General features: G+C 37.3%; 1 protein-coding gene and 1 long non-coding RNA gene across 11 annotated transcripts in view; both read right to left on the bottom strand.

Annotated features, from left to right (window-relative positions):
* LOC127505170 (6-phosphofructo-2-kinase/fructose-2,6-bisphosphatase-like) overlaps positions 1-12780 on the bottom strand; it is a 128088-nt gene extending 115308 nt beyond the window's left edge. For 6 of the 10 annotated variants that reach the window (XR_007927627.1, XR_007927626.1, XR_007927628.1 and 3 more), the window contains exons 1-8: positions 12555-12780; positions 11708-11833; positions 10995-11091; positions 9550-9616; positions 5819-5971; positions 5642-5698; positions 5265-5386; positions 4958-5165 (exon numbers count right to left, since the gene is read on the bottom strand). Coding sequence is in view for 7 of the 10 variants with exons in the window: in XM_051880544.1 (XP_051736504.1) it covers positions 4958-5165; positions 5265-5386; positions 5642-5698; positions 5819-5971; positions 9550-9616; positions 10995-11091; positions 11708-11833; positions 12555-12645 (921 nt within the window). In the remaining 3 variants the exon portion in view is untranslated. Of the gene's footprint in view, positions 1-4957; positions 5166-5264; positions 5387-5641; positions 5699-5818; positions 5972-9549; positions 9617-10994; positions 11092-11707; positions 11834-12554 lie in introns of those variants that run through there. The other 4 variants (XM_051880545.1, XM_051880549.1, XM_051880546.1 and 1 more) reach the window with 4 other exon arrangements.
* On the bottom strand, positions 279-2469 carry LOC127505196 (uncharacterized). The gene is made up of 3 exons (XR_007927632.1): positions 708-2469; positions 533-596; positions 279-441 (listed from the first exon to the last, which is right to left on the bottom strand). It is a non-coding gene; the product is annotated as an uncharacterized LOC127505196 (long non-coding RNA).
* Positions 12781-14675: the final 1895 nt, after the last annotated feature.

Raw genomic sequence — 14675 nt, forward strand, 5'->3', positions numbered from 1 at the left:
GACAGAGTGCGATTGCATCCGCTTCCATATTTATACCCACCTGGCAGGGGCGGTGTGCATTCTGCAAATATCGCACGCCAATTCCATTGCCTTGTTTTAGTTCACTCGAAGCTGATAAGGCTCTCTGGCGATATCCCAATTCGTTGGTCACTACTGATGTATGTCGAACGTGACCGACTGAAAGGGAACATCAGTTTATTTCTAACATGCCCTTCTTTAAAAGGGGTAAGGATACTTAATGTATCAAATAATGAGACTAAGTTTGATACTTGCATATCTCGCCAATTTGGATTAAACTGTCCTGATGCAATTTGTAGAGGCTCCCGTTGATCTTTGTTGATGTTGTCTTGATGAAAGAGAACCAGTTGGATTCAGAGGATCTTTGGTGAATGGAAAGTCTAGGCCAGAGCCTGGCACAAGCTTGGAGTTCCTTAGAAGCTTCTAGCACAGCATCATCTTCACATTAGCGTTTTTCAGTAAAAGAGCACTGTGAACTTTTGATCAGTGATTTTAAAGTGTGAAGATACCCCACCTTCTTAAAGTGACTGAGCCAATAAAGAGTTGTTCCCTCGGAGGAAACTTTATGAGTCTTTGTTCTGTAGCAAGATATTAGCATAAGACATTGGATTGGATGCATGAGAGATGAATCTTCTAGATTCTTATAATACTAGTGTGTCATAGAGTTAGCAACTTGTAACATAAATTACCAAATAGGAAACGAAAGTTGGAGTCCATCGATACCAAACATGCTACCCATGTGATTTTAGTTAACCATAGTATGCAACTCTGAAACAATAATACCGAAAGAGTTCAAAAGAGAGAATTAATACATAGGCCAAAGCCTATAAAAGGAAAATCATGAGATGGGAAAATTGGATACATGTTTATACATTTCTCAAGTGGTTATATATAGAATATATAGGATTATATATGCTTATGACCCCTCAATCCCTGTCCTCTGTTCTGCTGTTTTTGACAGGTTTGAGCCTGTGACCTTGTCTGTGTTACAGGAGATTTGTTGATCATTTGAAGCCCTCAGGTTCTCCACATGATGCTGTTTCTCCTCGACTTTTTAAAGAGGTCTTTCCTACTGTAGGGCCATCTGTTCTTGCAGTTGTTAATAGCAGTCTGTCCTCAGGTGTGGTTCCTAAAAATTTTAAACACGCAGTAGTGCAACCTCTGATTAAAAAACCTGGTCTGGATCCTGTAGATCTTGTAAATTTCCAAACTACCTTTTCTTTCAAAAATCCTTGAAAAGATAGTCTGCAGTCTATTAATGGCCTTTTTGAAAGGCCACAATATTCTTGAAATTTTCCAGTCCAGTTTTAAAAATTTGCACAGCACAGAATCTGCTCTTTTGAAAGTGTTTAATGATATATTTTTAGCTACTGACTCTGGTGATTGTGTTATTCTTGTGCTTCTTGATTTAACTGCTGTGTTTGACACTGTGGACCATGAAATCCTGATCTCACGTTTGGAGCAGTGGGTGGGCATCAAGGGCATAGTGCTCGAATGGTTTAGGTCCTAGGCATGTCTTTCCATTTTTACGCAGACAATAGCCAGATTTATGTGCCTCTTAAAAAGAACAACACTGTCAGACCGTTACTCGAGTGTCTTGATATACAGGCCTGGATGCCTGGAAGTTTTAATGTAAAAAAGACAGAGGTGATGGTTTTTGGTGGCACCACTGGGACTCCTTCTGTTGATTTGGGGGCCTTGGCCCAGTACAACAAACCAACCATTACTAACCTAGGGGTTAAAATCGACGCTGACCTTAAGCTTGACAGTCAGATCAGGGCAGTCGTTAAATCTAGCTTTTTTCAATTGAGGCAGCTGGCCAAAATAAAACCATTTCTTTCAAGGCAACGCTTTGAGACAGTAATCCATGCCTTTGTCACCACTTGGCTGGATTACTGTAACGCACTGTATGTGGGGGTTAGTGGGTCTTCTGTTGCTCGTCTGCAGATGGTTCAAAACGCTGCAGCACGTCTGTTAACTGGAACAAGCAAATATGAGCACATTTCCCCTATTTTAGCCTCACTTCACTAGCTGCCCATAAATTTCAGGATCCATTTTAAAATTCTCTTATTTGTTTTTAAATCTTTAAATGGTCTTGCCCCACTCTACATTTCTGAGCTGTTACACCCTTATACACCCACCCGTTCTCTCAGGTCAGCTGATCAACTGCTCCTGAATGTGCCCAAAACAAAACATAAGCTCAGAGGGGACCGTGCCTTTGCTGTGGCAGCTCCTAAACTGTGGAATGATCTGCCTCTGCCCATTAGACAAGCCTCTTCATTGTCTTCTTTTAAGTCGCTTCTTAAAACCCACCTTTTCTCTTTGGCCTTTGCCACTTGATTTTGACATTTGTTTCTTAATTTGTTTTATTTGTATTCTATGTCTTGTATGAGTTGGGTATTTTATGTTTATATATTCTTCTGTACAGCACTTTGGTCTACTTCAGTTGTTTTAAAGTGCTCTATAAATAAAGTTTGTTTGATTGATTGATTGATTGATTAAAAGGGTTTATTTGTCCTTCTCAGAAAGAATTAAGTCAGAGTCACAAGTCTCTGCACATTCCTGACGGTAATAAAAGGTCTTATCAGTTTTCTTGTGTCCTGTAACAGGACACCTAGTTCTGCGTGTGTGTTAGCTAAGTTTGGGATGCTAGTTGCAGTTTTAGGGGGATGGGTTCACAGAACTTTGAGATAGTGAGTTTCTGGATTATTCATTAAATATAATGAATAATTGTGTGTCTGATTGGTCCAGACTCTACAACCCTTTAACTGTCACCATCCGGCTAGTGGGAAATTTGCCATTATATACTTAAAAACAATAATAGCTTAGTCTAAACCTAAAATAATACTGACATATGATTTTCAAGACAAATGACAGAGGAACAGTAATTTATTAATTCACAACAACATTTTCAGACTCATAAGGCATGTTCAGACATTTATTTTGAAATAGCAATGAAAATGAAAAATCTTGTTCTTTTTGCATGTATTTTATGTGTTTGTTAAAGGTTGAATGCAAACCAAATACTGCCATTCTGCCCATATTACTTCTGAATAGGATGTCAGTTTCATAAATTGTATGAACATTATGGAAATAAATGGTTCAGGTCACTCAAACCATAGGCTATATGGAAATGGAAGAGTCCTTATGTGGTCACCAATGGAGCCTGGATGGTATCTAATGTAAAAGTTTAGTACTGCGCCCAAAAAAAATCTTACTGAAAGCACAATTTGAGAGATATTAACTTAAAATTTGAAACACAAACTGATTAGATTTTGGCTTTGATTTTTGATTCTTGCAGTTTTAGAGTAAAACAGCGTTGTAAAGTATATATTTTATATAAATTATAAGAAATAATAGTTTTACATTTTACATTTTCCTAAACTAAAACTTCAATAACTATTTTGTTTTTTTTATTTCACTTTCATATTTTTATTTCACTTCTAAAATAATCTGCCAAGTATCCCCTTTATAAGGAGACCAAACTTAAGTCTGCTCCAATGTATTCAAGATTTAAAACAATTTAAGTTGGGCTTTGTTCCCCAAAAATGGGAGTGACAGTTAAGAGGTTAAAGCAACTTTACAGCGATAACAGGAAAATGATTCAATGAAGCAAACAGAGTTCATTTTGGCTGTACAGCAGCTCTAAAAGGAAACAGTGTCATTGTTCAGCTGAAGTCAGTTTAGTGTTGATTCAGTTCCACTGTAAAGATCATCAATTATTAAATCAGTTAATTTCATCTAAAGCAGTTCTGCAGAAAACAGTGTCAGTGCAGTCAAATCAATAATATTGTTGAATATTAAGTGTGTCCCAAATTGTATTATGTTGAAATAAGTATCCCAAAGATACCCTAATACTATTTCTGGGGGGGAATTCGAAGTGCAGATCAGTGCATACTCTAAAGCAGGGGTGGGGAACGTTGATCCTGGAGGGCCATTGTCCTGCAGAGTTTAGCTCCAACCCTGAAAAAAACACTCACCTGCCTGTAACTTTAGTAATCCTGAAGACCTTGATTAGCTTCAGGTGTGTTTAATTAGGGTTGGAGCTAAACTACAATGGCCCTCCAGGATCAACGTTCCCCACCCCTGCTCTAAAGGCTTATATTGCCAATTTGGTCCAGAATTACAAACACAAATAAAAAGTGTTGAAAAACTGCAAACATTGCAGATATAAGGGACCATCTGTTGTTTGAGTGATTAATAATCAGTATCTAACGTGATGAAAAATTCATCATTATGCAAAAACATGAGGAAAATTCTCCACATGAAAGACCCACAACTTGGAAGATCAATGTCATACAACGTCTTTTCTCTTCAATACGGTATGAAGAATTGTAGTGTAAATTAAATGAACTGAAATGTGGAGTGTGTATACAAGAACATTAAATTTGACAAGATGATTGACATGCCAGCTTAATGTGACAGGAATGGATGCACATAACTATGCAACAGCGTGATCTGTTATATACCATGTACAGTATGTCCCAAATCTTGCCTACTCTTTTGTTACAAACTATGTATGTAAGTATCATGTACTTATTTTTCACAAAAAGAGTACATCATTTTAGGGCATACTTGTATAAGCAGTTGAACAGGGACACAGAATTAGTTTTCGGCTGCAGCCCATTAATTCACATAAGTTAGTAACTGCAGTATTTTACCAAAATGCTAAGGTAATGTGCAATGGGCACAAAAGCTTGCAATGTCCTTCAAGAAAAAAAGAGGAAGAGTGTTCCAATTAATCTGAATTCACCCTACTCTACTTATGATATCACTTCTATATCTAGTAATGATCTAGTAAATATCCCCTTATCACAGAATGTTGGTTTGGTTATAATAAACAGTAATATTAATTAATTTAAACATCATAGCCAACAATCCAGAGCCTGAGAATCCTTCTCAACACTGTTTCCATTATTTTAATTAGATTTATGCTAACCTTCATTCCTTGTGATGAGAGACCGGAATCCCCTCCGATACGCCCCAAAAGGTTGAGTTCACTTTCTCCATGACGACAGAGGTAGATAGTGCGAGGTGTGACATGGATGTTCATCAGGTAGTAGACAATTCTGCTCTGAATATGATCTTGAACCTGATTCACCAGGTACCTGCTGCCTACGTTAAAGATCTTAATGTATGACAGGTTCCTGTGGACACACAGAGACAGGACAGTAATGATGAGGACTTCCACTACAATGTCAAACAACAGATGTTTGTCAGATTCATTCTGGGTGACAATGTTTCACCTGTCTTTGTCATCATCTAAAGGAACATATGTTAGTTTATAGCAGTCTATTCTCTTGAGGAAGTCAGTCACAGCCTCCTCTTTATCACAGTTAACGTAATCAGGACTGCTCAGCTTCACTTGCTGCAGATACAGACAGAAATCAAAAGTCTTTTACAGGATGTAGAGTATGAATATTTGTAAAGAATTGCTTACTAAACAAACATATATTCCAACACAGACAACTGAACAAAATCATAAAAGGTAATATTTTAATAATTATGCAGCTCAGTAAAAAGCAACTCACACATACAGATACATTAATACACATAGATCAATAATCCTTAAACGAGAAACAAATATATACATTTTTAACACATCATGAAATACTCTTATTACCTTGATGTTTTCTGCAATGATTTCTGGGTCATCACAAAGGGACTCAACAAAAAAGACCTACAAGAAAGACAACCCTACTTTAGAAGTCATAATGTAGAAATATTTTCTAATTCGTTTCTAGAGATGAAGTATTCTTTTTGATGAATATTAACTCATCAGTTCACCTGCTTCACTCACTTTATAGCCATTATCTTTAGCGAAGGTGAGAATCACCTCTCTACGTTCTCTTGTTGTGTTGGTTGCATCAAACACCTGTAAGAAATGACAAACTGCCTCGACCCAGACTCCACTCCAAGATAAGTGGTTGAACATGCTCATTTCCCAAACTGGCTTAATTATCATAGAGAAGAAGTCATAGCACCATTTGAGTGAATCACATCCTAAGCAAATGGTCATCAATTGTAGAAAGAGCAACTTCATTTACATTAGGGGTAGTAACTGTATAAAAGTTTTATAGGATGAGTTTAGGATGTTCAGGGTTCATTCTGACTCTGATGAACCCAAGGTGCTTCAGGTACTTTGTCATTGCTACGCTGCAATAAACTTCTTCATTGAGAATCTTCAACGTCCTAATCATTTTTTCTTACAGACCTGAACGTCTCAGGTTACATATGGAACGAGACTCCTGGAGTTGACACTATGGGTGCATACATGTCCATTTCTGATTGGCCACGGCAGTTGGATGACATCACAGGCATGCTGATAGGGCACCTGAACAACACATCATCATCTCCATATTGTCTGAAGGAAGACACGCAGGCATGCCTAAAGTATAGCAAGATGATGCAGCATCTCGTTCCACTTTTTTCTGGGAACTGTGTTACATACATAACCTGAGACTTTCCCTTTCGAAATGGAACATCAACGATGCATCATGGTGTTGACACTATGGGAACGTTAATACCCACTGCATCATACTGAACTGAATTGGTTCAATGTGCTGTGAAATTAACTGAGTGAGCTAAGATGTATATCAAAAGAAATATATCAAAAGAAAGAGCAGAGCCCCTGCTTTTAAACAAAAAAAAAATGCATTCTTTTTTATCAACTCTTGAATGTGGGTAAGTTTCATAAAAAGCAAGATTTTGAACAAAAAGCTGAGAAAATCATGTTTTTTTCAACGTGCATAAGCAATGCTTTTATTGATTGTTTCTGCTCCTTTTTGTCTGTGTTTTGATCCGGAGAATCTCTATTCTTTCAGAAGTTGCATAATAGCGCCCGCTACCATATAACAGTGGGAAAAAAAGCCGTAAAGTGTTAAGGTGGATGGGAGCCAGGTGGGAGCAGGGCTTCTCCGCTGTGAAGCGATCACAGAGCCACCTTGAGAGCTGACCAAATATGCTCTGCTCCTAAACGCCCGTAATGAAGTGGGGACAGGGCATGACACACATTCTAAACCCACTAACCATCTTTGCTTTAACACTTTTCAAAACAAACAGACACGCAGGTTTAAATTTTACACACACACAGACAAAACTGCATCCCGACAAAAGAGCTAATGATGTGTTGTTCAGGCGCCCTTTTATAGCCTGTCAGTGTGCCTGTGGCATCATCTGAAATTGGTGTGCATGCACACATGCTTCAGACACCAGTTCACGCGTAGCGTTCCCATAGCATCAACACCATGACGCGGAGTCGAAGTTCCACCTTGAAAGGGAACATACATTTGTTAAACCTATTTGAAAGAAGGTTTACCAAGGCTGCATTTATTTGATCAAAAATACAGTAAAAAAGTAATATTGTGAAAAATTATTACAGTTTAAAATAATTTTCTATTTTAATATATTTAGTATAAGTTATTCCAGTGATGGCAAAACTGAATTTCCAGCAGCCCTTACTCCTGTCTTCAGTGTTATATGATCTTTCAGAAATCAAGCTAACATGCTGATTTGGTTTTTATTGGTGCTCAGTTATTAATAATTGTTCTTATTATTGATGCTTTTTTTGTTCTCATTATTGTTTTTGCTGCTTAATATTTTTGTAGTTCATATAGTGTACAGCACCTTAGTCAACAATTGTTGGTTTTAGTGGTGCTATAGAAATAAAGCTGTGTTGAGAATAAATAAAGCTGAGTAGAAACTGTGATATTCAATTAACAGCATTAATCTTACCCTAAACTTTTCAATGGTAGTATATTATGATTTCCACAAAAATAGAAAGTAGAAAGTAGAATAAACAATAATTAAAGCTGCAAGCAGCGATGAAAGGGCCCTCGCACCCGGGCTCACCATCACCCGTTGGCCTTAGGAAAACAGTGAACAATGGGTGACATGCATGTAAGCGAGTAAATACAAGGGAAATATGGCAAAGTCATTTCAAAGTGCCACACTTCCTGCTGCCAACAGGTGGCACTTTGACTGTAACTGAATATTGCCATATAGATGTCTTCAGGCCAGGAATATTATCACACATGTGAAGTTTGGAGCAGATCGGACATTGTAGGCCGGAGTTACAACAACTTCCTGTTTTGTGGCGTTAATCGCATACATTAGCACTTAGCCAAGTGTTGCATGATTTAACATGTTTCTAGTACGTTTGGCACTTTGTGGCATATTGAAATGTGTTTCTGGGAATGAATTACAGTGTAAAGCATGCCATTTCCTGTTGCCAGCAGGTGGCTCTATGACTAACTGAATATTGGCATGTTGTTGTCTTCAGGCCTGGTCTCTTATCACACATGTGAAGTTTGAGGCAGACTGGACACTGTATGCCTGAGTTACAACAGCTTCCTTTTTAATGGCGAAACATCAGACTTTGTCCAGCCGCCACGGACACACCCTTCAATGAAAACTCTAGATCTTCGCAATTTAATATCACTAAGGCCTCAAGATTAGACTGACCATATATGATGTGCTTTTGGTTAAATCTCTATGAGGAGTTAATCACAGTGTAAAACAGGTCATTTCCTGTTACCTACAGGTGGCACTATGACTGTAATTGAATATTGCCATGTTGATGTCTTCAGGTCAGGACTCTAATAAAACATGTGAAGTTTCGGACAGATCGGACATTGTATGGCTGAGTTACAACAACTTCCTGTTTCATGGCGAAACATCAAAATTTGCCAGGCCACCATGGACACACCCTTCAGCGAAAACTCAAGATCTTTGCAATTTAACATCACGAAGGCCGTTAGATTAGACTGACCAAATATGATGTTGATCTGATTAAAGATCTAGGAGGAGTTTGTTAAAGTACAATGTGCGGAAATGGCAAAAACTGCTAAAATTTTGCAGAGAAAATATCTCACTTCTTGTTGGGTTTACAGATTTTGCACCCCGGGCTTTTTTGTAGGTATTGGGCTGTTACATCTGTCTACTGAATTTCATACCTGTACGTGAAACGTAGCGCGAAGGGCACTTCATTGAAGTTTTTTAGGTGGCGCTACTGAGCCATTTTGCCACACCTAATTCTGAAACCCATATCAGAAGTAAATTTTCACCACTTCTGACACGTGTGCAAAGTTTAATGAGTTTGAGCACGTTTAGGCCCTCAAAAATGTGATTCATTTCGGAGAAGAAGAATAGTTGGCCGAGCAATTACAATAGGGTCCTCACACCATCGGTGCTCGGGCCCTAATAATAAGAAATGTTTCTTGATCAGTAAATCAGCATATTAGTGTTTATTTTATCTTTTAAAATAAACACAGCCTTAGTGAGTATAAAAGACTTCATTCAAAAACATTTAAAAAAATCTTAATTATTTTAAACTTTTTGGCTGTTTATGAATAAAACATTTAGCATTAAACAGAAACTACTGTGATAATACTGCCTTACCAGCTTTTACTGCAAATTGTTTAGAAACAGTTAAGTTTCTAATCACAGCTCTTCTAAATGCATCAAGTTCTGTGGAAATGCCATTAACTATTGTCCGTGTTGAGATGAGCATGTGTGTGTGCTGTCACTTACTGCCACTTGTCCATGATCCTGAGTGAAGTAACAACAGACGTCCTTCAACGCCGCCAGAGCACACGCTCTAAAGCACACAATTTATAACAAAAAGAAAACAAATACAATAACAAACACACCAAAAAATGTGTACAATATGATTTATACATGTTACGGTGTTGGTGTGGTAGAGATGAGGAGTACACGGACTTCCACAAAACTGGGTATTTAATCAACAAAGGAGAGAACGACAACCATATACATTTAAACTAACAATAAGAACTGACAAGGGAGTGCAGGGAGTGAGTCCATTATAAAGGGTGTGTAGATGATCAAGTCCAGGTGCAGGTGATGAGTGATGATGGGGAGATGACGAGGAAGTGAGTGTAGGTGTGGAAACAAGGAGGATGATAGGAAATGGAGTCCGGGAACTGTGACAATACAACAGTTAGTTCCGGTGCTCAAAAATGATTAGCCAAATGGTGTTCAATGAGTACTGATATAGGGCAAATTCCAATTGCAAATGAGCATCCCTATGCCCTACTCACTACAAAGGGCAGAGACCCTTTCTGCAGGTTACATTACATTACTCCAGCAGCAAGTAACTGTCTTTATGAGTGAGTCAGTCACAGTATCGTTGGCCCATGAAGAACCCCCTGACTGAGCTTGGTTTCTCCCATGGTTTTTCTCTCCATTCTGTCACCTGATGGAGTATGGGGTCCTTGCCACTGTCACCTCTGGCTTAGTTGGAGACACTTAATATTCAACTATATTATTGATTTGACTGCACTGACACTATTGGATGAGATCTGAACTGACCTGGACGACAACATCACTGTTTTTCTGCAGAACTGCTTTATAGATTAAATGAACTAATTTAATAATTGAAGACCTTTACAATGAAACTGAATCAACACTGAACTGACTTCAGCTGAACAATGACATTATTTTCTTTTAGAGCTGCTGTACAGCCGAAATGAACTGCTTGCATCATTGAATCATTCCCTATTATCACTGTAAAGTTGCTTTGAAACAATCTGTATTATATAAAGCGCTATACAAATAAAGGTGACTTGACTATCATTCACTTAACTGATTGATTCTGAAACAAACACTGCCGCAGTGTATTGGCTCAAAAGTGTTAATTGTTCTGGGGATTCATTTGAAACTATTTGTATTCATGGTGGAGCAAAAATAGACAAATTGACAGGCAATATTGTGTCTAAAATGTAAGTTACTCAATGTTAACTTCATTTTTATTGAACTCTGGCCTGCAGCCTCTGGCTTACAACCAAATTAGAGCAGTACTAAATATTCAGACCAATAGCGTGATTGCGAGTGTGATATTGTTTTTTCTACAACAGTTACATAAACAAGACCTTAATATTGATTTTGAAACAGCAGCACTCTAGCTCATGTGATATTGCTTAAATGAATCACTGTTGTGTAAAGTGTAAGTTTCTCACTTGCGAATCTTCATGGCCTCTTCGTTGTCTGGGCGGAAGAATTCGTAACTCTTATAGGTGCGTACGGCATCCCTACGGTACTGTCCAACGTTAAACACTGATAAAATAGTTTCACTATCAGTGACACTGTCTACTGCACAGTTACGAATACATCTTTTAAGACTTATGTTCTTTAAAGACTATTGAATTTGAAAAGCAACCAAACATTTTGCCAAAGTTGCCCAATTAACAGTGAAAATGCCAAAAAAATGACCATATTGTTACCAACAAAAAAATTTACTTAGTTAAACAGTCATCTAATATATCAGACTGCAATGATCTGTATTGACCAACAGAAACATATTTGTACCTAAATCTACCAATAGCCTTGTCAGTGGATAATGAACATTTTGTTTTTAAATATTTTTGTTAATTTTGGCTATATTGATATGAAAGTGTTCAATTAATTTAGGCAATTCTGAATTATATTGGTTATAGCCATTTTGTCAGCAATTTACCAAATTGCAAAAATAAATTTTAAAAGAATGTAGATATTGGCATTGATATTAGCCATTATAAACACTATTTCAACATTCATGCCATTTTAATTATCTAGGCTCAACTGCTGGTTAACAAATGCTTGGTTCTAATATGTGAGAAGATTTTGTGCTTCTACCTGCTACTTTGAAAAATTTATCTGTTTGTATAATTTTACCATGAATAATAATTCTCACCCTTTGTGGGAACGCCAATCCAGTTGAGGTAGCGTGTGAGTTTCTTAGAGATGTAGGTCTTTCCACGGGCAGGCAGACCAACCATCACAATCATGGTGGGAGAGTTGGTGAACTGCGGAACTGATGCTGAAACAAGCACACACATTATGTCTAAATAAATAAATAAAACTCATGATAGTTTCATACACAGTACATATTAATTTAACATTTTGTTTCAAACATGCATTATTTGATATGGTTTTACAACTGATCTCTATGGAGACAGAAGCCATGTTTACACTCCCAATCATTTCATTGTTAATTAGTGATGTTATTTACTTTAGTGAAGAAACAGTACTAGTGTCTCATGTACTATTAGTCATTTCTGTGTGGGTGTGCGTAAATGGCAATGAACTGGACTGAGGTGAACAGCCCAGAGGACACAAACCATCATACACTGTCAAACACCACTAACACACACACAAAACAAACATCACAAAACAGATTTTCATTACAATTCTCACTTAACAAAAGTATTAGGAAAAATTCTCTGTATGATTTTATTTAAAAGCATTTTCACTATGCAATATGCTTTCTTATCTATGACAAACTCTCACTTCTCACTTAGGCAGTCTCTTAAAAATATTTTTGAAGGTTTTATGAAAAATAGTTTAAGGTCTTATAAATTGTAGTTAGGCATACAAATGGTTTACAAAAAAAGTTTACAAAGTCCAGAGATACATTTCTAACAGCGTAATGAGTAAAAAAGATATCCACTAACTGATACTTTTATAACCCGATGGTAAGACCACAGAAATAGAGTGAAGGATGAGACAGAGAGAGATGTTTCTTTAGATGTCTGACTTACAGCCTCTTCTCTGTCTCAGCCTGCTGCTCATCCACGGCACCCAGATCTTCTCCAGAGGATTTTGTGTAAGTTCCATTTGTGAGTGATACATATTCACCAATATGTGTGAGACAGCTGAGTCTGTGTGAGATATATGTGTATGATAAATGCACAAAGTGACCAGTCAAGCCAATGTCTTCTCTAATGTTTGTGTAACCTTGTCCACTTTGAAGCCGATGTGTTTAAACTGGTGAACCCTGGTAGAGGAGGTGCATCAAGCACCTGATCACCACGTTACACACAACAGCCTATCAATATTCACTACAGAACAATTTTAAACAACATTTTAAACAACAACAGCTATGCTCTAAAATATAAAATGAATACTAGCGTACCTGAAGGATTTTAATGCATTGTGATATTTACAAACTGGTTCTGTCTTGTGTATCTTAAAAGCAGATAGGTGGTCTCTGTCTGGAAGTCTGTTTGCCCTCCAGCATCTCTGATTTATCCAGAACACATCTGCAAGAATGCAACACAGCTCTGCCAGTACAGACAACTATTTATTTATGTGTATGTGTGTGGTTCAGGTATTCCCTATGTTATGGGGAGCAAATGTCCCCACAAAGATGGCAATATCCAAAATCCTTAACCTTGTGGGGAAATTGTTTGGTCCCCACGAGGAAAACATTTTATACATCATACTAAGTGATGTTTTTTGAAAATGTAAAAATGCAGAAAGTTTTCTGTGATGAGTAGGTTTAGGGGATAGAATATACAGTTTGTACATTATAAAAATCATTATGTCTATGGAATGTTTAAAACAGAGAGAGAGAGAGAGAGAGAGAGAGAGAGAGAGAGAGAGAGAGTGTGTGTGTGTGTGTGTGTGTGAGTGTTTCGGTCCTAAATGCGCATGCCCATACACCTTTTAACATGGGGAATACTTTGACACACACACACATTTTTCACTGTGTTAAAATACCAGCACACACATGATATGATACATGCGCTATACTCGTATGTATTTATTTCAGTCTAACCTGTGCTCTCGCAGCGCGTTCTTTCTCATGACGGCTTTCTTACCACGAGGCTCCATAAAAACACATATGTGACATGCACTGTGAGCTGTAAGGTCTTATATAGACAGGTGTGTGGCTTTCCTAATCAAGTCCAATCAGTATAATCAAACACAGCTGGACTCAAATGAAGGTGTAGCACCATCTCAAGGATGATCAGAAGAAATGGACAGCACCTGAGTTAAATATATGAGTGTCACAGCAAAGGGTCTGAATACTTAGGACCATGTGATATTTCAGTTTTTCTTTTTTAATAAATCTGCAAAAATGTCAACAATTCTGTGTTTTTCTGTCAATATGGGGTGCTGTGTGTACATTAATGAGAAAAAAAAAAGAACTTAAATGATTTTAGCAAATGGCTGCAATATAACAAAGAGTGAAAAATTTAAGGGGGTCTGAATACTTTCCGTACCCACTGTATATACACTAAATTCAGAAGAACTGTGGCAATGTCTCCAAGACACTCGAAGAAACCTACCTGCAAAGCTACAGTACTGTAAAGTGTTAGGCACTTGTATAAAAAAATGCTGTAAAGTGAGGATGCTTGATCGATTATGATCAATCAACTTCTATTAACTAAATCAAATCAATATTTGGTGTGACCATCCTTTGTGTTTAAAACAGCTTTTGTAGGTACACTTGCACATAGTTCTTCAGGTAGCTTTGGAGGTTGGCTTCTTTGCTGCAGTTCTTCTAAATTTAGTCTGTATCAGTTTTTTCCTGTTTCTTTCTCCGTGTAGAGCATACTGGCTATTGTCAGACTCCTTGTGCAAACAAAAATCTCACTGGATTATTACAAAAGGAATGTTTGGAAATGTAAACTGATAATTCCTACTGACACACTACAGCAGCAAAATATATAAATAACTGGCTTAACCCTCATGTTCTCTCCGTTTCCTGTTTACACTTGTGGTGTTTAAAATATGTATAAAAAATGTATAAAAAAATATACAGTTTTAATATACAAATGATATATCATCTTCTCATCTATATGTTCATGCTGTTTTTTGGGGGATGTGAATTACTTTTTTACCAATTTACTGAAATATTCCTCAACTACACCATT

The sequence above is a fragment of the Ctenopharyngodon idella genome, chromosome 22 (genome assembly GCF_019924925.1).
Source record: "Ctenopharyngodon idella isolate HZGC_01 chromosome 22, HZGC01, whole genome shotgun sequence".
Classification (NCBI taxonomy): Eukaryota; Metazoa; Chordata; class Actinopteri; order Cypriniformes; family Xenocyprididae; genus Ctenopharyngodon; species Ctenopharyngodon idella.